The following is a 20,872-nucleotide window of genomic DNA, read 5'->3' as shown; positions in this document are numbered from 1 at the left end:
AAAAAACAAAAACAAGAAAAACCAAAAACACTATCCATTTAAAAAATAAGCAAAAGACACTTTGGAAAAGAAGATACCCAAATGCCCCCCCCAAACATGTAAAGAACTCACTAGAATGGCTAAAATTTAAAAGACAATACCTAGTATTGACAGAGATTGTAGAATAACTGGATCTCTCTCAGTGACCTGCTTTCAGGAGTGTAATTGTTACAAAAAACTTCAGAAAGGTGTTAGTTTCTATTAAAGATGTAGCAATATATCATGTAGCTGATGATGGAGTTATGTCCCAGTAAACCCTTTGTAAATGGAAGATACAAAAGTCTAAAATTCATTTAATACACCTAATTTACTGAACATCTTAGCCTAGCCTATCTTAAATATGCTCAGAACTCATCAGCCTACAGTTGAGCAAAATCAACTAACACAAAGCCTATTTTATAGTAAAGTGTTGAGTGTCTCCTGTAATGTATTGAATTCTGTTCCAAAAGTGACAAACAGAATGGTTGTAAGTCTATAGGTTGTTCATCCTTGTGATCACATGGCTGCCTGGGCGTGCAGTCACTGATGCTGCCCAGCATCATGTGAGAGTATCTACGATATACCAAAAGCCCAGGAAAAGATCAAAATTCAAAATTTGAAGTATGGTTTCTACTGAATGTGTATTTGCTTTCACACCGTTGCAAAGTAAAAAAAGTATAAGTTGGGAACTGTCTGTATGTATATCGTATAATCTAGCAGTTTTACTCCTGGGCATATACTCAAGGGAAGTGAGTTTGAAAGATCCCCTCGGGGCTCCAAGCACCCCGGAATGGACCCCTTCTCAGGAGGAGACCCCCGGACCCAAAAACCGAGCCGAGTCCACTGGTCAGATGCAAACAGCACGAGGTTTATTGAGTAGACACAGGTACCTGCGGGCGGTCAAGTCTTAGGAGGACTCGCGCGCCAGCCCTTAGTTCAGGGCCTTTTTATGGGGTTTGGGGAAGCGAAAGCATACGTACAGAAGCGGAAGCATGGTTACAAAGTTTTCATTGGCTGGTTTGAATGTAAAGGCATACTTGGCGCGCGGGAATACCCCTGATTGGTTCGCTCAGCATCCTTCATTTACATAGTGGGAAGTTACTTTCATTGGTCGTTAACAAAAGGGAAACAGACAGTATTGGCTAGATTTCAATCCTTCATTAGCATGTAGACTGACCATCGGCATTGGCCAGACTACAATCCCTTATTAGCATGTAGACTGACCATCGGCATTGGTCAGACTACAATCCCTTATTTGCATGTAGACTGACCTTTCAACATTCCTTGTAGTATCTTATCACTTTTTACAACATGGGAGGAATGTTTAAGGGAGTGGGAGAAGGGGGTGTTGGCTAAGCAAAGAGAAGGGGGAAGGAGGGGGAAAGGGAGGGAGAAAACCCTTTTCAAGTTGTTATGTGTACCTTACTGTGCTGCGTACAAGAATTATTTTAGCAACTTTGTTTGTAATAAATAAAAGATGGAAACAACCTAAATGTTCATAAACAGTAAATTGGTTAAGTAAATTGTGGTATAGTAATACAATGAACTACCACTACTACTACAATTTACTACGATTTACAAACAGTGTGGATTAATCTCAGACATTGTTAAGTGAAATAAGCCAAACACAAAGAAAAGTATATACAGTGGGCAAAACTATTAAGTGCTCGTAATGTTAGAATAGTAGTTGATAGGGAACTTTCAGGGTTTGGGAAATGTTATGTGTCTTGATTTGGGTGGTGGTTACCCAGGTCTATACATATATAAAATTCATCTAGCTAGACACATAAAATTGATATACTTTTCTGTGTAAGTTACACCACATTAAAAAAAAAAGGGATAGGTTTTCAAATCCTATGTAAAACCATCCTTTTTTTCCCCTGACTAGTTTTTTGTTCATCATTTCCAGCTTTGACCTTATTTATTTTTGGACCTTTGCTATTTTTCTTCCCATTAACTCTCAGTATACATGTTTAAAAGCAATAGTAGATATTGGTAACAGTAAAATATATGTCTCACCAAAGTTCTAGTCATGACCATTTCACAGTTATCGATAAATTAAATATTACTGCCAGTGCTTAGAGTTGTTATAAACTTTGATTTGTCATTAAGACTTTGTTCATTTCAGTTCATGTTTCAGCCAGTGTCTGGTGTGTTTGTAGCACCCTTTATCTCCCCGTCCCCCAGTTCATGAAGTTCTTAAAGTGTAGACAATAGAGTCTTTGTTTCTGGTCCTTAATGGGATGAGCTTGCATCAGAATGTAAATCAAATATACTACCAAGTACACTGATTCTGTTCAGCAGTTTCTGGTTTTTTGTTTTGTTTTGTTTTTGTTTTTAGCAGTTTCTGTTTTTAATCAAGACTGTGTTGATAAGGAAGCAGCACATTGACATGGTTTTGTTCAAGCTCCTTGTTACATTGGAGACCAATGAAACTTTTTTACTTTCAGTAAACTGGGTTATGCTGTATGATGAGTTAACAATTTAATTCTGTCAGATTTGTAGTATATATTGATGGGGAAGGAGATGAGAGGCAGGGGTTATAGTGCCAATACTGTGGAAGGACCTTCTAGCATCTGAATTCCTGTACCATATATCTGGGATTCCTTTGTGATTTTTGGTGGGAGGTAGAATCTGCTCGTAACTATAGACAGGTAGATTTGGCCAAGTAAATGCCACCAGTATAGATAGCAACTTAGGAGCCAGTGAGGCAGAAAAGTGGGAACTGGCAGAATGTTGGTTCAGGTTCTTTTAAGATTGTTATCTACTAAGTATCTTTTCAAAGAAACATTTTCTACTTAAATTAGCCACAGTGGGTGTTTATTGCTTCCAAATAAAAAACCCTGGTTGGAAAAAAATAGTTAAAAAAATATTGTACTGTTTTTTCAAAACTGATCACAGGCAAAATTGTTTTTTAAGTACACACAAAGTTTTAAAATGTTTTAGACTAGACTTTGTGAGACATGTTGCAGACAGTAAAGATTCTAAATAACAATTATTTCATTTTAGTATTTGCTTTTTAAAATTTTAGTGTGCTTATTGGACCATGTGCTGCTATGTATGCCTGAAGTACTTGAAATGCAAATTTGGAGACACTTTGCCATCTAAATGCTTGGCTGGATTAAGCGCCTAATTAGGATGGTTTTTCAACAGGTTGGAGGAAGCATGCAATCGGTGAGTGCTCCTAATTAATTTTTTAAATCCAGACATGTATATGTTTTGAGAATTTTTTCTGAGAACGTGAAATGAATTTATATATGACCAACATTTTAAATTCAATATGTTTATTTAAGTCATAGAAGTGAATCTTTACCTAGTATCCTAAGTATGGGAGTAACATTTTGAGTTACATTGAAAATGTACCAATATTCATGTAACTGTTAAAAGCAATGCATTTGTTAGTAGTGAGAAAAGAGATAACATGGAAATCATTGGATAAAATATGACTAGCACTTGACAACTCTGAATGTTGTAGAACTTATTGAATGCCGTTATAACATTATCACACAACTTTTAAGGTAAAAGGTAAGTCATGTCTTCTGCTAATACAATGACTATGTATATGAAGAAAAATTAGTATAATCTGTGCCAAAGATGTTCTGATCTTTATCTCATTTGAAGTATTTTCTACTGGTACATAACTTTTTTTAAGATCCAGTGTGAAGTTATTAGACCAGTGGTTGAGCCAGGCATGTCTTATGAATATTTGTTTTTCATTTTCACATTCAATACTTTGCATTAATAATGTGGAATTCTATTTTATTAAAAGATACAGGCAGGTTACATATCATGAATATGGGTGTATATGTGTGTGTAAATGTGTATATATATATATATATATATATATATGTATTTTTTTAATAATGGGTATACTTTTTAACGTACTCCTTGTACTCTTGTTTTTATTTTGTGTCTTTTTATGTCTTGTTAAGAGAAAGTCAAACTTTGAATCTCTCAACCCACCCCCCCATTACATCTATTTTCTTTGGAGATAAAAAGCAAAGAACCAAATAAAATTACCTTTTTAAATAGCTGCATAATTTTGATATTATTAGCCTGAGGATAAGCAATAGGAAAATGGTTTCTGAAGTTAATAGTATTTTCATCTTTTTCAGTTACATTTTCCTGTTTTGAACTTTACTTAATGCATCTTATACCACCTTTCTCATTTGTTTACCATCATTTGGTTACAGAGAGTAGATTAACATTTTAGTACTGGCAGTGAAAAATTTCCTTTGCTTCCAGAAAAATGGGAAGCTCTTGTAATTTAAAATTCCCCCAATGTAAAGCTTTACAATTTACGGTTCTTCTTCTTTCCAATTTTAGTAAAAAATACAATTTAAGAGAGGGGTACCTAGCTGGCTAAGCCAGAAAAGCATGCAACTCTTGATCTCAGGGTCCTGAATTTGAGCCCCACATTGGGCATAGACATTACTTTAAAAAAATAAAATAATTGAAAAAGAAGTATAATTTGGTGAAAAGATCATAGATCCTGGATTCAAACAACTCTGGGTCTGAAATTGGTCTCTGCCAGTTACTTTCTGCATGTACAAATTATACACAAGAAGAACTATTGCAGAGTTAGCTTGTGGATTAAATGACTGGATTAAATGACACTTAGTACAGAGGCTTGTATGTAGTATAGCTACATTCAATAATGGTTAGTTTTCTATGGTTTTGCTTTGTCATTCCCCCCAATCCTGGCCCCAAGTCAGGCGAATGTGACTAATGCTGATTGAGACCGAAGTGCAGAAGTTTGTTTCAGAAACAGATAACACAGTTTATTTAGCTTGTTCATTTAATTTAGTTTTATTCATTTTGCCTTTCATCCATGTTCATCATGTTCATTCTTGCCTTTTTTCTTTTTTTTTTTTTAAGATTTTATTTATTTATTTGACAGAGATCACAAGTAGGCATAGAGGCAGACAGAGAGAGAGAGAGAGAGGAGGAAGCAGGCTCCCTGCTGAGCAGAGAGCCCGATGCGGGACTCGATCCCAGGACCCTGAGATCATGACCTGAGCCGAAGGCAGCGGCTTATCCCACTGAGCCACCCAGGCACCCCCATGCCTTTTTTCATCCAAAAAAAAAGAGAACCAGGTAGCAGCATTAACTTACTCCCTATATTATAGGGTATTCATAATTAAGGCCCTAGCAACTGAAAAGACTTTTTTTTTTGGTAACAATCACTTTTTTTTTTCCTTTTCAAAGGTTTTATATATTTGACAGAGCATAAGCAGGGGAGCAGCAGGCAGAGGGAGAAGGAGAAGCAGGCTCCCCACTGAGCAGGGAGCCCAATATGGGACTCGATCCCAGGACCCTGAGATCGTGATCGGGGCCAAAGGCAGATGCTTACCCAACTGAGCCACCCAGGCACCCTCATATAATCATCAACTTTAATCCATTAACTGAAAATCTATATAGAAATAAGTTTTCTTTTAACATAAAGCAGTTTGATACTTCGGAATTGTTTAGTTTCTAAGATCTCTTAGCATGCTGCCCAAGTGTAAGAAGGTATAGTCTACGAAGATTTTACTTTTGGACATCTGAAAATAAAACTTCTTTGCTCCCTTTCAGTAGTAAATACATATTTTCCCATTGTTTGATAATGAACTTAATACTGTGTTTGAAAATATTCCAGGTAGAAACTGCCTTCATTCTTTACGTGTTTTATCTGCTTAAAAAGAAAATGTGCAGCTTTGAGATTAGAGTTTTGTTTTTGCCATTAGAACAACTGTTGAGGGCGCCTGGGTGGCTCAGTGGGTTAAGCCACTGCCTTCGGCTCAGGTCATGATCTCAGGGTCCTGGGATCAAGCCTCGCATCGGGCTCTCTGCTCAGCAGGGAGCCTGCTTCCCTTCCTCTCTCTCTGCCTGCCTCTCTGCCTACTTGTGATCTCTCTCTGTCAAATAAATAAATAAAATCTTAAAAAAAAAAAAAAAAAAGAACAACTGTTGATGATTAGCTCTTTGTATTGTACTGTACACATCAGCACTATAATGGCAGTTACTGATTGATTCTATATCTAGTTCTTTTGCCTAAATTATGTATGTTCAGTAAAACAATACTTTGTTTTATAGGTATATCTACAGTCAGAGCAAATACCTAATTAGTACTAGTAATATATTTCCAGTAATACTTAAGAATTGTAACTTTGTTTTCCTTTTGTGCTTTGGAGGAAGAATGTCAGTGTGGCTAAGAGTTTAGAGTAAGGAAGAAGAGAACTGTGGAAAGTGTTTTCTTTAATTGATTTTAAATTGTTAGAGTTTCATCTTCCTGTCTCTAGCCTCTTTCCCCAACACACACTTCGAATTTTCCCCTGGCTCCCTTGGAGTTAAGAATTTGTATTTTGTTGTGTCTTAGACTCCTTGGAATTTTGATTAATGGTATGGCTTTATTCTAAAAATAATCACATAAACACAGAATTTTGCATGTAATTTCAGGGACTTGACCCCAGAATAAAGACCCTTGCATTAATATGAAATAGCTAGGGTGCCTGGGTGGCTCAGTGGTTTAGGCCTCTGCCTTCGGCTCAGGTCATGATCTCAGAGTCCTGGGATCGAGCCCCGCATCGGGCTCTCTGCTCAGCGGGGAGCCTGCTTCCCCCCTCTCTCTCTGCCTGCCTCTCTGCCTACTTGTGATCTCTCTCTATCAAATAAATAAATAAATAAATCTTTTAAAAAAATCTGAAATAGCTAATCTTGAGAAAAATATATTTATTTAGAATTGAATTTGTACATTTTCCTGCTAAATGGTACCTCTGAAGTAGTAATTTAGATTAAACTGGTCTATAACAGATGAATTACCACATGAAACTTGAGTACAGTCATCACGATGAGACAGATGATAGCTTCAGATTCCAGGCTCACACTTCAACACTTCTACAATAGCATTTCACAATGTTAAAAAAGAACAAATTGCTTTCTTGTTGTCATCCTCCTCCTTGCTGTCATCACTTTCAAACACTGTTTCTAAATGTTAGGGACTGTCATTACTAGACACAGACATGCAAACACACATGCACACATTCATTATTAGATTATTTGTCAGTAGTCATTATAAAGCAAAGCAGAGTTTTTCTGTTTAATAATAATAGTTAATTATTTTCTAATGGAACTGAATTCTTATTTCTTAATGAAATCCATTTGGTTAGCAGTGCTAGTTTTCTCCCTTCTCTCTAACATCTGAAAAAATATTAATGACAGTTTATCTTTAGAGGAAGTCTTTCATTCTCTTGTATACCGACAAGACAACAGTTCAGCCACCAGTTAGGGTAGGAGATACACTTGGGCCTTACAGTCTCCCAGTGCACAGATGGTGACTTTTCAGTACCATCTGTTCATTATTTCTTCACAGCCATTTACAATTTCTCCCACTCCATGATGGCTGAATAGAAAAAATGAAGTAGGACCTAGTTTTAGGGTTCCTGGAAGTTAGGAGCTCTTTACCAGCACTTTTTCATAAAGTCAAGCAAAGTTTATGACTCTTCTTTCTAAATATTCTGGTCATTAGCTTACATAGACCCTTCATATTTCTTGGTGCTAAGTGCTATTCAGTTCATAAATAACAGGAAAACATTGTTAGTCTGCTGTATATACTTTGAAAAAAATCACATAAAGCAGTCTGTTTTTACTTCCTTTAGAATTTTGTATAAGAAGCCTAAATAGTCTACTTTGTCCTTAAAAGTAAATGCTGAATCTTTGGCCACCTTCTCTTACAGAAGTCACCTGGTACTCTTTTCCTTCTGATATTAAGCAGATGGGAAGATAATAGTTGAAACTTAGCCCTGAAGCATGCATAGCAAGGAATGCTAAAAGTTGGCAGAAACATTAGTTCCTGACCTTGGCAAATCCTTTCCAAATTTTTCATTGTGAGTTTCTTGCCCTCTTCATCTCCAGTTAAGATCTTTGCATACTGAAGGGATGGGAGATTCACTTTAGACTCTGTAATTGTCACATTGTGATGCATAGTGTTCCACTACACCTACATCATAGGAGAATTTTGACTTGTGACTAAATAGAAGATTCAAGAAGAGAAGGGATGGTATAGGTGCTATTGCCCTGTGGGTTTCTTTTTAAAAGATTAAGACCTATGAACATGTATAAGGTAGAGTTTGCTTAAATACTGTCTTAGAATTACTTTCCCATATTCTTATTTTGTCCTTGGCCTCTTATGTTGAATTTGTAAAACTGTGATGCTTCCCATTTTTGTCTAGTCCGATGTTTTTCTTCTCGGTCCTTATGTGTTATTATTATTAGTTGTTTGATCAATCATTGGTGTGAATGATTTGCATTCCTCAATTACAGGTAATTCTCTTCTAATCTTCACAGTAGCTTTGCCCCTTAACATTCTTTGTTTAATATTCATATTTCAAAATCGATGTCTTCTTTCTAGTGTCCTATTTCCCACTCTGTACCATCTTTTTAATTTATATTTCCTAAGCAAGAGTTCAGTTTTTATTGGTTATAATAGCCAGTGTAGGCTATAGTACTTTCTGGACTCTCTTGGATAATAGTCAGTGAAACTTTGAACATATTAATGATGAGTTAGGTAAAAGCTGAGGCATATACCAGAGCTATTATATACACATCCCCATGATCTTCACTTTGAGCCCTACTGTTATATCTAATTGGGTTGAATTGCGAAAATCTAAGAAGTCAGATTATTTCTATGCCCATTTTATAAGTTGTGCATGCTTTTAGAATGGTTTAAAAGTCTAATTAGGATTATGTGTTGGAGCCACTGCTGTTTGCAATAACATTTATTCCTTGTTCATACTGCATATATTACGGTAATTCCATTCTTTAAATTAGAACGGCCATGGCATGACTAAAAAGGGTCAATGTCTATTGCTCAGAAAACATGCCGCTGATTTGGTATTACTTATTTAGTTGTAGAATATAATTGAATGTAAAATTTAATGAATTAAGTGGTCATATCATTCTTACTCTTTTCTTTTAAAATTGCTTTTAATAGCATACCACCTCTCTGCCTTTCTGTCCAGGCTTTCAAGTGTAGCACTCAAAACAGATGGATAGTTTTTCTCTTTAAGGAAAAATCATGTACTTGGGGAGAAGTTTCAAGGTACTTTATAATGATTTAACATTCTACATGTGTGGTTTTTTTGTTTGTTTGTTTGCCTTTTGCTTTGGGAGTTTGTTTTTGCATAATGTCCTCTGTGTACTATGATTTCATCTGAGGAATTCTGCTAGTTAGGGTCACTGTAAGCTCATTCAGCCTTTGTATAAATTAGGAAAAGATACCTTTACCTTGGGACAAGGCCTCAAAAAGATGCAGTGGAACTGGATTTTGGTCTACACTTAACCTTGACCAGTCATTCTTATGTAGCAAACAAAAGCAAAGTACCCTGAATAGTACAACTTCAGGTTCTGAACTTTGTACTGATTTGGGTTTCTTTTGAAAAGTCCATTATAACAAAAGTAGCTCACAGTTTTAAAAAAATTGTGCGTAAATTCTAAAACTAAAAATACAGCAGAGGAGAGAGAAATTGTGTTTCCTTTACAGAATAATATGAAAACCTAATGAAAATGCAGTTATTTATTTCAGATGTATTATTTTACAATTACTAGTTATTCTTCTGTGTTTTTTATTTAATGCCTTACATTAAACTTTGTGTTAATCATAACCAGCTATATATATCCTTAAACTTCTAATTGAGAAATATTAGCTCATTTCCTGTAACACATCGAGCATTCTGATCCCTTAAAGTGTCAACATGTTGTGCAATTAATTGTCCAGTGTTTTGTAGGAACAAACTACAAACCTTTATAACTCTTGTAATTAAACTTTTGGTTTTTCCTACTTCCTCAGGTACTTTGGTCTGGGAAGCCATATGGTTCATCTCGAAGTATCGTAAGGAAAATTGGTACTAACTTATCTCTGATCCAGTGCCCAAGAGTTCAGTTTCAGGTACTCTACTTTATATATTTTGAAATTTTATATTAATAAGTGCATTAGAAATACAAATAGGCAAGACAATTTTAAAAGTAATTTTGAACCTTTTCCTCTGTTGATGCTACTGTCAGTAAAAGACAGTAAAATCATGGTAAAGTCTTTCTAATTTTACTTCCTCTGTGAAGTGATTATTCAAGCTTTTTAAAGTTCTTAAGACACTTATCCTTCTTAAGAATATGTAGAATACATCTTTGTAAAAGCATATGATAAGCCAAGGAGTTGTTAATTCCCAGGTGACCTCAAACGTGGCCTTATGTTACTTAAGAAGCTTCAGATACTACCATTGTTTTCTTTATCATACCTTCTCCCTTGGACAGCCATTCTGTTCTCCTAGTTTATTTTTCAGTATCTCTGTGGGTGCCTTTTTTTTTTTTTTTAAAGATTTTATTTATTTATTTGACAGAGAGAGATTACAAGTAGGCAGAGAGGCAGGCAGAGAGAGAGAGAGGAGGAAGCAGGCTCCCTGCTGAGCAGAGAGCCCGATGCAGGACTCGATTCCAGGACCCCGAGATCATGACCTCGGGCTTAACCCACTGAGCCACCCAGGCGCCCCATCTGTGGATGCCTTTTAAGTTGCTTTCTCCATGCTTGGTTTAAAGCTTAACATTAATTGTAGGAACCATTGCTTTTGGAAAGGACAGTGTCAAGACAAAGAAGGAATTGTTCTCTGAATGAGAGGATAGTGAAACCCTGATTTGGGAATACTTTTAAATGCACAGGTCTTAGAATTCTCTTAAAGCACCAGATAGGAGCAGCTCTGTTCTTTGCTTGGAGATAAATTGTTATTTTCTGGATTGGGCTTTATTCCTTATTGTTGTAATATTGTTAGACATGTTCCTGTTTTTCGCTAATTCTCTACAACAGTAATACTGCAGAATATTTCAGTTCAACATTTAAGAATGTAAAGTTCAGATAGCTATACCAATTTTAAATGATCGATTAGCATATGAAATGTGGAAGATATATTTAACTCATAATTTAGAAGCTCAGAAGTGCCCCTGCAAGTTTATTTGATATTACTGATTTACTCCTAAATCAGTTCTCCTGGTAGATGGAGGTAAAAATCTGTTCCTAAGTAAGCAGTAGAAATTAGCATTTGTTCAGGTTGACTAACGAGATTGTTCATTATTGTGCTCATAATCCTGCTTGCAAATTGACTGGCAAAACCTTTGTACATCAGTCTAGAAAGTGACAGATTGGAACTTTCCAAGAAATAATATTTTTATCAAACTATAGGCTTTTGAAAAAATAATGAAAATGAAGAAATCTGTGGTGGTAACTCCCAAGCGCAATTTCTGAGAATTCAACTCAATTAGACACAAAATGCTGATTGCTTCATTTGCTAGCTTCCTTCAAAATAAACTAGGGTTGTTAACTAGGGCTTATTAACTTTTTTTGGATTGCTCAGTTCATTAAAATTTTCTTTTTATCTGTTAATGTATCTACTTAACCTAGTTGCAGGAGAGCTTAAGCATAGTCTTTGTGTTCATGTAGCTAGAGGTATATAGAAGGTAATCTAGAATTTTTTAGTAAAAACCCAAATCTGCCTTGACAGTGAGCTGAAATACTAGAGCCAAGTACATTTTCTTGGATCTCTCCAAGAGATCTCTTTGTGTTACTAGTCACTGAAAAAGGTATGAGCGGAATTAAGCCTATTAGGTTTAGTGCAGGAGCTGCATTTGTTTTTTGTTTTTTTTTGTTTTTTGTTTTTATATTTTTAAAGACTTTATTTATTTATTTGACAGAGAGAGATCACAAGTAGGCAGAGAGGCAGGCAGAGAGAGAGAGGAGGAAGCAGGCTCCCTGTTGAGCAGGGAGCCCGATGTGGGACTCGATCCCAGGACCCTGAGATCATGACCTGAGCTGAAGGCAGCGGCTTAACCCACTGAGCCACCCAGGCGCCCCAGGAGCTGCATTTGAATAAAGATGGATAAACATAGGAGAGAGGGATAATGTAAGAGAAAGATTGGTGACCTACTTGAGAATGTAGTGAAAGGTAGAAGACATTTGTTTATAGTGAGAGTTTTATTTCCAGTTGGTTTTACAGTATACTGAGTCTTTTCTTTCTTTCTTTCTTTTTTAAAAAATTTTATTTATTTATTTGACAGAGAGAGAGATCACAAGTAGACAGAGAAGGGGGGGAAGCAGGCTCCCCACTGAGCAGAGAGCTGGATGTGGGGTTTGATCCCAGGACCCTGAGACCATGACCTGAACCAAAGGCAGAGGCTTAACCCTCTGATCCACCTAGGTGCCCCTACTGAGTCTTTTCAAATTCAAGATCAGTATTTTAAAGATTTTATTTATTTGTTTGTTTGTTTGCCAGAGATCACAAGTAGGCAGAGAGGCAGGCAGAAAGAGAGGAAGGGAAGCAGGCTCCCCGCTGAGCAGAGAGCCCGATGCAGGGCTCAATCCTAGTACCCTGGGATCATGACCTGAGCCGAAGGCAGAGGCTTTAACCCACTGAGCCACCCAGGTGCCCCAAGATCAGTATTTTAAAAGATATTTTATTTATTTATTTGCCAGAGAGCACATGTGCACAAGCAGTGGGATCAGGAGGCAGAGGGAGAAGCAGGCTCCCTGCTGAGCAGGGAGCCCAACTGGGACTTGATCCCAGGACTCTGGGATCATGACCTGAGCTGAAGGTGGATGCCCAATACACTGAGCCACACAGGCATCCCTGAGATCATATTAAAATGAATGTTTTATCTGCTACATATTTTAAGTCTGTATCTTCTGTTATATTTTAACTACATCTATCAGTAAAGTAAGAAATGTGGAATTTTTTTTTTTTTTTAAAGATTTTATTTGTTTATTTGACAGACAGAGATCACAAGTAGACAGAGACACAGAGAGGCAGGCAGAGAGAGAGAGAGAGGGAAGCAGGCTCCCTGCCAAGCAGAGAGCCCGATGCGGGACTTGATCCCAGGACCCTGAGATCATGACCTGAGCCGAAGGCAGCGGCTTAACCCACTGAGCCACCCAGGCGCCCTAAGAAATGTGGAATTTTTAAAGACATGCAATTTAGAGTAATAAAGTTGAAAATGTGTTTTTGCTATTTTTCTGGTTCATTTAAGGATTTGATTGATACGGAATTTGTTTGGACTATCTAGGGTCCAACATAAGTAAATTGTATAGAAAGTCTGGAACTGGGGAACCACAGTTGGACCCAGAGAGAGTAGATACCATTATGGGATCATATTCATTAGACAAAAATCAAAATAGCTTAAACTTACAAGTATGGCATTCGTGAGTCATTTCAGAAGCAGGAGTTAGATAGTCATGACCAGTCCTTCTAGCGTTCCGGGTAGCTTCAGTCTTTTTGAAGATTTATCTGAAACTTGGCATTTTATATTCTTTACTTCCTATATTCCTTTTGGCTTTTCTTGCCATTTCTTTTGTACTGCCCACACTCATAGGCAACACCTTGACTCTTTCACCCTCAGAACAGTTTTACCTCTTCTTACAAAGATTTTATTTATTTATTTGACAGACAGAGATCTCAGATAGGCAGAGAGTGAGAGGGAAAGCAGGCTCCCTGCTGAGCAGAGAACCCAATGTGAGGCTCCATCCCAGGACCCTGGGATCATAACCTGAGTCGAAGCAGAGGCTTTAACCCACTGAGCCACCCAGCACCCCCTTTCTTGGGTTACTTTGACAGGAACATTTCCCTCCATTTCTCTGTGGTCTCTCCACCTTCTCTTCCTACTCTTCCACATTCTAAGAATCATGAATAGAAAGTTTAATAAATGCTCAGTTTTGGGGGGGCGCTGGGTTGCTCAGTGGGTTAAGGCTTCTGCCTTTGGTCAGATCATGATCCTGGGATCGAGCCCCGCATCGGGCTCTCTGCTCAGGAGTATCTCCCCTCCCCCCCTGCCTCTCTGCCTACTTGTGATCTCTATCAAGTAAATAAATAAAATGTTTTAAAAAAAATAAATGCTCTGTTTTTATTTTATTTATTTTTTTGAGAGAGGAAAAGAGAGAGCATGTGCATGGAGTATGGCCTGGGGGGTGGCAGTGGGAGAGGGAAATCTCAGACAGGCTCCACACTCAGCACAGAGCCCAGTGCAGGGCTTGATTTCACTACCCAGAGATGATGACCTGAGCTGAAATCAGGCTATCCAGGTGCCCCTAAATCCTCAGTTTTTAAAAAGGGACCATACTACAGAGAAGCATGAGAATACCAGATTTAGTGTTGTTTACACAGGTATCTGCTTGGCTTATTGTATGTCACTGTATTAAAATATGGAAATTTCGCTTTCAGTTGTTTTTATTATGGCAGGAATTGGTAGAAAAAGAATTAATAAACTGTAAGTAAAAGCTGGAGATTATTATTTTGCTGTGCTGCTTTTAAGAATACATAATTTGCCTTGGGCTATAAACAAATGCCAGTAAAATAGACTAAGTCTGATTACTATAAACACACTTTTTGGCAAGAAACTGATAGAATCATGGTTCCTAATAACTGTTTATTTTATGAAAAGTCCCATTAGGACAAGGTTAGCTCTTCTAATATTCTAGGTATTTCAACTTTTATACAAGCTTTGTATTTTTCTTTGAGTTCTATTAATCAGTTAGTTTTACATTATCAGAATATATAAAACTATGTAAAGTTATTTTAGTAAAATTCTTGAAATATAATTGAATTTTAGATAATTTAAATTATATCAGATGTTGAATTAAATTTCTTAAAATCAGTAAAAATACAATGCAACGACTGGATTATTGCTCTGGATGAAATGGTTTTCATACTTTCTGAAAGGACTTTGGATACTTACAAATCAATATGTGCTAATTTTGCTTTTAAATTTTATAATGCCCTTGACTTTGAAGAAATTTTTTTGTCTGTTCTCTTCATTGTTTTTTTTTTCCCCTACTAACAATAGCTATGGTAAGACAGGACCTTGCTGGAATTTTTAGTAAGTTGGCTTTGTCTTTTTCAAACTTCCCTTAGGTCATCCATGCATGTCAGTACTGGCATCTAAATCATCCTTCCAACAATTCCATGCCATCAGCCTCCTTGCCTGCACTGGTGTCTCCTTAACTAGTATTTTACTGAGTGAATTGTCCTTCCCATTCCATGCTTGTTATTCAGTGCACGTTTCAGCAGCAACTGAAATGCCTTTTTAAAAAAAGATTAGTGTTACTATTTTTCACTTTTATCTTGTCTTTTCAATGAGTTTGGTTTCCTCAGAGACTTTGTTGGACTTTTTTTTTTTAATGGCATAAATCATTGTTTAATGTAGATAAATGACTTAAGTACTAAGATGACCTTGTTTTGTGGGGTAGGATGTCCATTAGAAATGATACAGATATGATCAACAGTATCATCAACGTTTTCATCTCATTGAGCACATGTTACAGACATGTTGTTAAACTAAATCCATGGAAAATTTTGGTTTGTGGTTTTTTTTTTTTAAGTTTATGCAGAAAGCAACTACATATGTAAAATTGAGCTGCATTGTTTAATCCTTAATTGTGTTATAAATACTCTGAAAAGCTGTCACAAAATAGGTAAACTTTTCTATTTTTAAGTATTTATTTTTATAAAAGTACCATTTTGCTTCCATTTGTAAGCAGAAATATCTAGGAAGAGAATTTCAATTTTTGTAACTTTTGTGGGAAAGGAAGAAGGGTCAAAACTTAATTTTGTTTTAATATACCTCACTTCCTACAAACTAGAACTGTATTGCAATAAGATTTTTTTTTTTTTTTTTGGCAATAAGATTTTTTAGAATAGTTACAATCAGATTGATCTTCATAACGTCTAGCACCTTAGGAAGGTACCATTCAGGTTTTACTTTTTTGATCTTTCACTTTTACAAACAGCCCATTAAATACTGTATGTTCTAGGAACTTCCATGGGACTGGGGGCCCTTTTTGTTCAAGGATCTCCATGTAACCCACTTGGGACTCTCCCTATTACAATGTTATGGGAATGTTAATACATTATTGTGTTTTCAGTAACGGATGGAAATAATCTTACCAGATTTCTCTGTGTCTTGAGAGGAGATGTGATGCCCAGTTAATTTCAGTTATATAAGATACCCACTGACTGAATAGCTGTGTGTTTATTGACTTATTTGGATAAATTTCTAAAATGTAAGGGGGAAAAGTAGAAAAATCTTTTTGATTTTTCTTTGATCACATCTTTTGACAGTGTACTTCCTGAGGAGTTTACTTTTTTTCCCCCTTTCTTATGGCCACAGTTATTCCACTACATGCTTTAAAACATTTGTATTTTGAAAGGCTTTTCACCTTAATTCATTATTATTATTATTATTTTGTTTTTGCCCAGGATTAGATTCTTGAATATTTACCCTTTTAAAGCTTACCCTTTTCCTGTTGCCTGTATCTTGTCCTCCCCAAAAGCCATAATTTAAGGCATTTTATAACAAAGATTTTATTTATTTGACAGACAGAGATCACAAGTAGGCAAAGAGGCAGGTAGAGACAGAGAGAGGGGGGAAGCAGGCTCCCTGCTGAGCAGAGAGCCCGATGCCGATGCCGATGCCGATGCCGGGCTGGATCCCAGGTTCCTGGGATCATGACCTGAGCCGAAGGCCAAGAGCCCTTAACCCATTGAGCCACGCAGGCATTTTAAATACTTGATATTCTTAGTATGTTATTAAAATGTCAGTTTTCTAATGCTACTTTATTAAGTTGATAATGTTGGGTAGTTATTTCAGAATGCTGGTATGCTAGTGCATACCAGCAGTGAGTATGTTCGATTAAAATTTTATTTATAATATTAATTATAATATTAAAGACCTTTTGATTTTTAACTCTTTCAGTATTAATGTGTTTGCAAGGTATATTTTGTCTTTGAGGAAAAAGCATTACATTTAAGTGTAGCTTCCAAAAGTTTGATCTGACAGTGACAGTATTAAAAGATTTAAACAGAGCATGGGTTACAGCAGAATCTTTTTTTTTTTTTTTTTTTTTAAGATTTTGTTTGTTTATTTATTTGAGAGAGAGCATGAAGCAAGGGGAAGGGGCAGAGGAAGAAGGAAAAACAGACTCCCTTCTGAGCCGGGAGGCCAACAGCGCTCTATCCCAAGACCACGGGATCATGACCTGAGCTGAAGGCAGATGGTTAACCAACTGAGCCACCCAGGCGCCCCTTGAGAACATTTTTGATAAATGCATTAATAAGTAAATCTCTTTGGCCTTTTTAACTTTTCTTCAATTACAAAGTCTGCATTTTCTCATTTATTTAAAGCTTACTGTTACTTATTTTTAGGAAGTATTAATCTGGTAACTTAATTTTAAAATTATATTCATTGGCATTTTACTTACAAAAAGACAAATTTAATTCAATTAAATTATCTTTCCTTCTTTTAAAGTAAATTCAGGAACTTCAAGAATTTCAGAATATTCTCATTTTTGTGGTTAAGGTTAACTGGGGATTCTGTCTTAGTGCAATTAGTATTTTTTGTTTTTTTACAGTTAATACTTTTATTTAAAAATTCATGATTTAAGGATTTTTAAAAAATATTTTTTCAGCATTTTAACAGCAGATCTATATAATACCCATTTTTATTATAATTCAGAGATTATTATACATTCCTAGGCAACTGTATGACATAACTAATCATCCATTTTGTGGGGACCTTCAATGTAAATATAGAAACTGTCCATGTGGTTGTAACACCAGAGCTGATGATTTTCTTTTAGGTGATTAAGTTTTATTCTGACATGTGTACCAAAGAACTTTCCTTATAACTTACAGCTTACCAGCCCTACAACAGAATGGAGCCCAAACCATCTAGGAGAAGATGCAGTGGTGTCTTTTGCTGATGTTGGATGGGTAGCCAAAGAAGAAGGAGAATGTTCAACAAGACAAAGGTTAGTCTGGAAGGCTATCAGCTGGGATGCAGTATTTATTATTTTAAAAGGTGATATATTTGCAGTATTTCCTTTTAGTAATTTGATCTCTGGTAACTAAGCCCATTGTTTTTCTCAAGCAGTCTTATTTTCTGTTCATTTTAAAGACTCAGTATTTGTGGAGTTCCTAGAGACATGCAACTGTCTTAAGTCTCTATGAATCATAGAATTGCCTGCCCTTCAGGAGTTTAATATTAAATGAAAAGGAACTATCATAAATGTGTTTAGATAAGTAATTTTTATTTTGGGGGGCAGGGGTTTTATTGGGGCAGAGGAACTTGTGATTCTTAGTAGGGAATTGGTATAATTACTGGAGAATGCTTCCTAAAAGTTAAGTCAAGATGAGTTTTGTTTCAAAGGACAGACTGTGTAAGAGTTAGATGCTTCCATTTATTTGAAAGAGTCTGAACGAATTATTGACTATGCTTCAGTCTAATGAACAGTCGTGCAGCATATTTCAACTCTTCATTCTTTTTAGGCCTCAAAGATACAGAGATAAAACAAGACACTGATTTCCAGGAATATTTCTTGTGCTAGAGGAGATTAAAAAGGAAGTCAGTACTATAAAGTTGTTAAGTAAATACAGAAGGCCCCTGTGGGATGAGAGAGGTTTGGCAAGGCTTCTCAGAGGAGAGGACAGTAAAGCTGAGGAAGGACAACCAGCAGAGGTAGGAAGGTTTCATGGAAGGGAGAACTAATTATGAGTGTCAAATACTAGGGTAGGTAAATTAAAAAAAATGAGCAAGTTTCAATTTTATTTTGCAGTTGGAAGATTGTCATTGACTTTAGCAAGAGTAATTTCATTTGAATGGTTTTAGCTGGATAAAATAAGAATCAAGTAATCCAAGAGCAAAGAAGGAATTTGATTTGAATGACAAATAGAAGTGAGGACATAGCTATAGATGAACAGAGACCAGGTATTGCAGGATTAGCAGGTAAAGAGCCTTTCTTTTTAAAGATGTTCATTTTATTTTTTTAAACTTTTTATCTTGAGATAGTAATAGATTCTTCATATATAGTTGTAAGAAATTTTACAGAGACCTTTCTGTATTTCCTATTTTTTTTTCCAGTACTCTTTACCTAATTTTTTTCCAGTGGCAGCATTCAGCAAAATTGGTACAATATCACAAGCAGGATTTGACATTGATAAAAGTCAATAAAGTTGCTATGAACATTGGTGAACCAGATTTTGAGTGAACATAAATTTTTATTTCTCTAGGATGAATGCCTGTAAGTGCAATTGGTGGGTCATCTCAGTCAACTATAGTTGCATGTTTACGTTTTAAGAAACTGACAATTACATTCCTACTAGTAATGTGTGGCTTATCCAGGTCCAGTCTCACCAGTCTTTGGTGTTGTCGTTCTTTTTTCTTTTCTTGCCAATCTGGTAGTTTTGAAGTTGTGTATATCATTGTGGTTTTCATTTGTGTTTTCTTAATGGCTAATGATGTTGAACATCTTTTCAAGAGTTTATCTGCCATCTTTATTATCCTTTTGGATACAGTGTTCTCTTCATGTCTTATCCCCATTTTCTAATTGGAGTTTACTCCAGGAGTTCTTTATTTATTTTAGATATGAGTCCTTGTCAGATATGTAGTTTGTAAACCTTTCTCCCACATATATGGGGACAAGTGAAAGCTTGTCTGTTCATCTACTTAACAGTCTTTCCCAAAGCAAAAGCTTTTAATTTTGCTAATGTCCAATTTAGCAATTTTTTTCTTTTATGGGTCATGCTTTTGCTGTCAATGTAAGAACTTTGGGCCTAGTGTGAGAGTCTGCAGGTTCTCTCTCACTCTTTTTAAAATCTGTCCTTCAATTATTAAACCAACCAAAAGAATGAGGAGGAATGATGGGAAGTTTTCTCTCCCAGACACCACCTTCTGTACAGCACGGGCCATTAATAGTATAAAGAGTAAACTACCATAAAGAATATTTATTTCCTGTGGAAAATTACTTTTCTTTTGAGTACAGATTGCAAGTTAGGTTAAGACAAATGAAAAGAAACAAAATGTTAACTTATTGAGAGAAACAGTCTATTTCCACTGCTTTTGGCAAATCTTAAACAGGGTCTGAAGAAAGCATTATGTGTTTGAAAAAAAATCACGGAGATGGTAAATTGGTGTTCCATGCCCCCCCCCTTTTTTCTGTCTGAAATCATCACTGGTTAAAGACAGAAGCTACTTCATTTCTACAAAGGAATGCCATGAACTTTTAAGACAGGTGCTGTCACACTTCTGTGAATGATCAAAGTAAAAAAGGACATTGTCATAAGAGAAAAATAAAGACAACTAGAGAACTTTAAAGGCATTTAGCTACTCTGCTATCCTCAATCAGTGTTTTTATATATTCGGTGATACAAGAAAATAGGCACATTATAATGACATGGTGAAGGGACAAATATTCCACTGTCACAGAGAACCTCACATTGCTTAATTTCAGTTTAAGGGGTTATTTAAATTCATGGCCTTTTGGAAATTTAATGATATGTTGTGGTTCATCTGAGCTTGTCAGTTGGCCCCAAGCTGGCCCCACCTTTTCTTTTTTTAAAATATTTATTTATTTGAGAGAGAGAGAGAGAGAGAGAGAGAGAGAAAGAGCTAGAGTGGGGTGAGGGGCAGAGGAAGAAGCAGGCTCCCTACTGAGCAGGGAGCCCAAAATGGGACTCGATTCCAGGACCCTGGGATCATGACCTGATCCGAAGGCAGATGCTTAACCCACTGAGCCACCCAGGTGCCCCAGTAAACAAATTTTCAATGTCCAGTTCATTTACTCCTTGAGGAGTTCTGAAGTAGCCCGTCTCTCCTCATGACTGTCCCCAGGAATTCACAGCAACCCAGAGTCTTTCTTTTCTGTCCTTTTGTTACTTAAAGTATGCCCCATCCAGTGAATTTGAGGCATACGTCTGAAGCTTTCAATATTTTCCTGATTCTTCATTTGTTCTGGTAACATGTCTATATATCCCTGTCTTATAATGGAAGAAACCCTCATGAACTTGCCTTA

At 36.3% G+C, this 20,872-nt stretch overlaps 1 protein-coding gene across 1 annotated transcript in view; it reads left to right on the top strand.

Moving 5' to 3' along the window:
* MTFR1 (mitochondrial fission regulator 1) overlaps positions 1–20,872 on the top strand; it is a 62,098-nt gene that overhangs the window by 20,978 nt on the left and 20,248 nt on the right. Inside the window, exons 2-4 of the mRNA XM_044245525.1 lie at positions 3,050–3,192; positions 9,845–9,943; positions 17,718–17,833. Of these exons, the coding sequence (XP_044101460.1) occupies positions 3,127–3,192; positions 9,845–9,943; positions 17,718–17,833 (281 nt within the window). The 5' untranslated portion in view covers positions 3,050–3,126. The remainder of the gene's footprint in view (positions 1–3,049; positions 3,193–9,844; positions 9,944–17,717; positions 17,834–20,872) is intronic.

The sequence above is a fragment of the Neovison vison genome, chromosome 4 (assembly GCF_020171115.1).
Source record: "Neovison vison isolate M4711 chromosome 4, ASM_NN_V1, whole genome shotgun sequence".
NCBI classification, from domain to species: domain Eukaryota; kingdom Metazoa; phylum Chordata; class Mammalia; order Carnivora; family Mustelidae; genus Neogale; species Neogale vison.
This window is presented reverse-complemented; position numbering and strand designations above follow the sequence as displayed.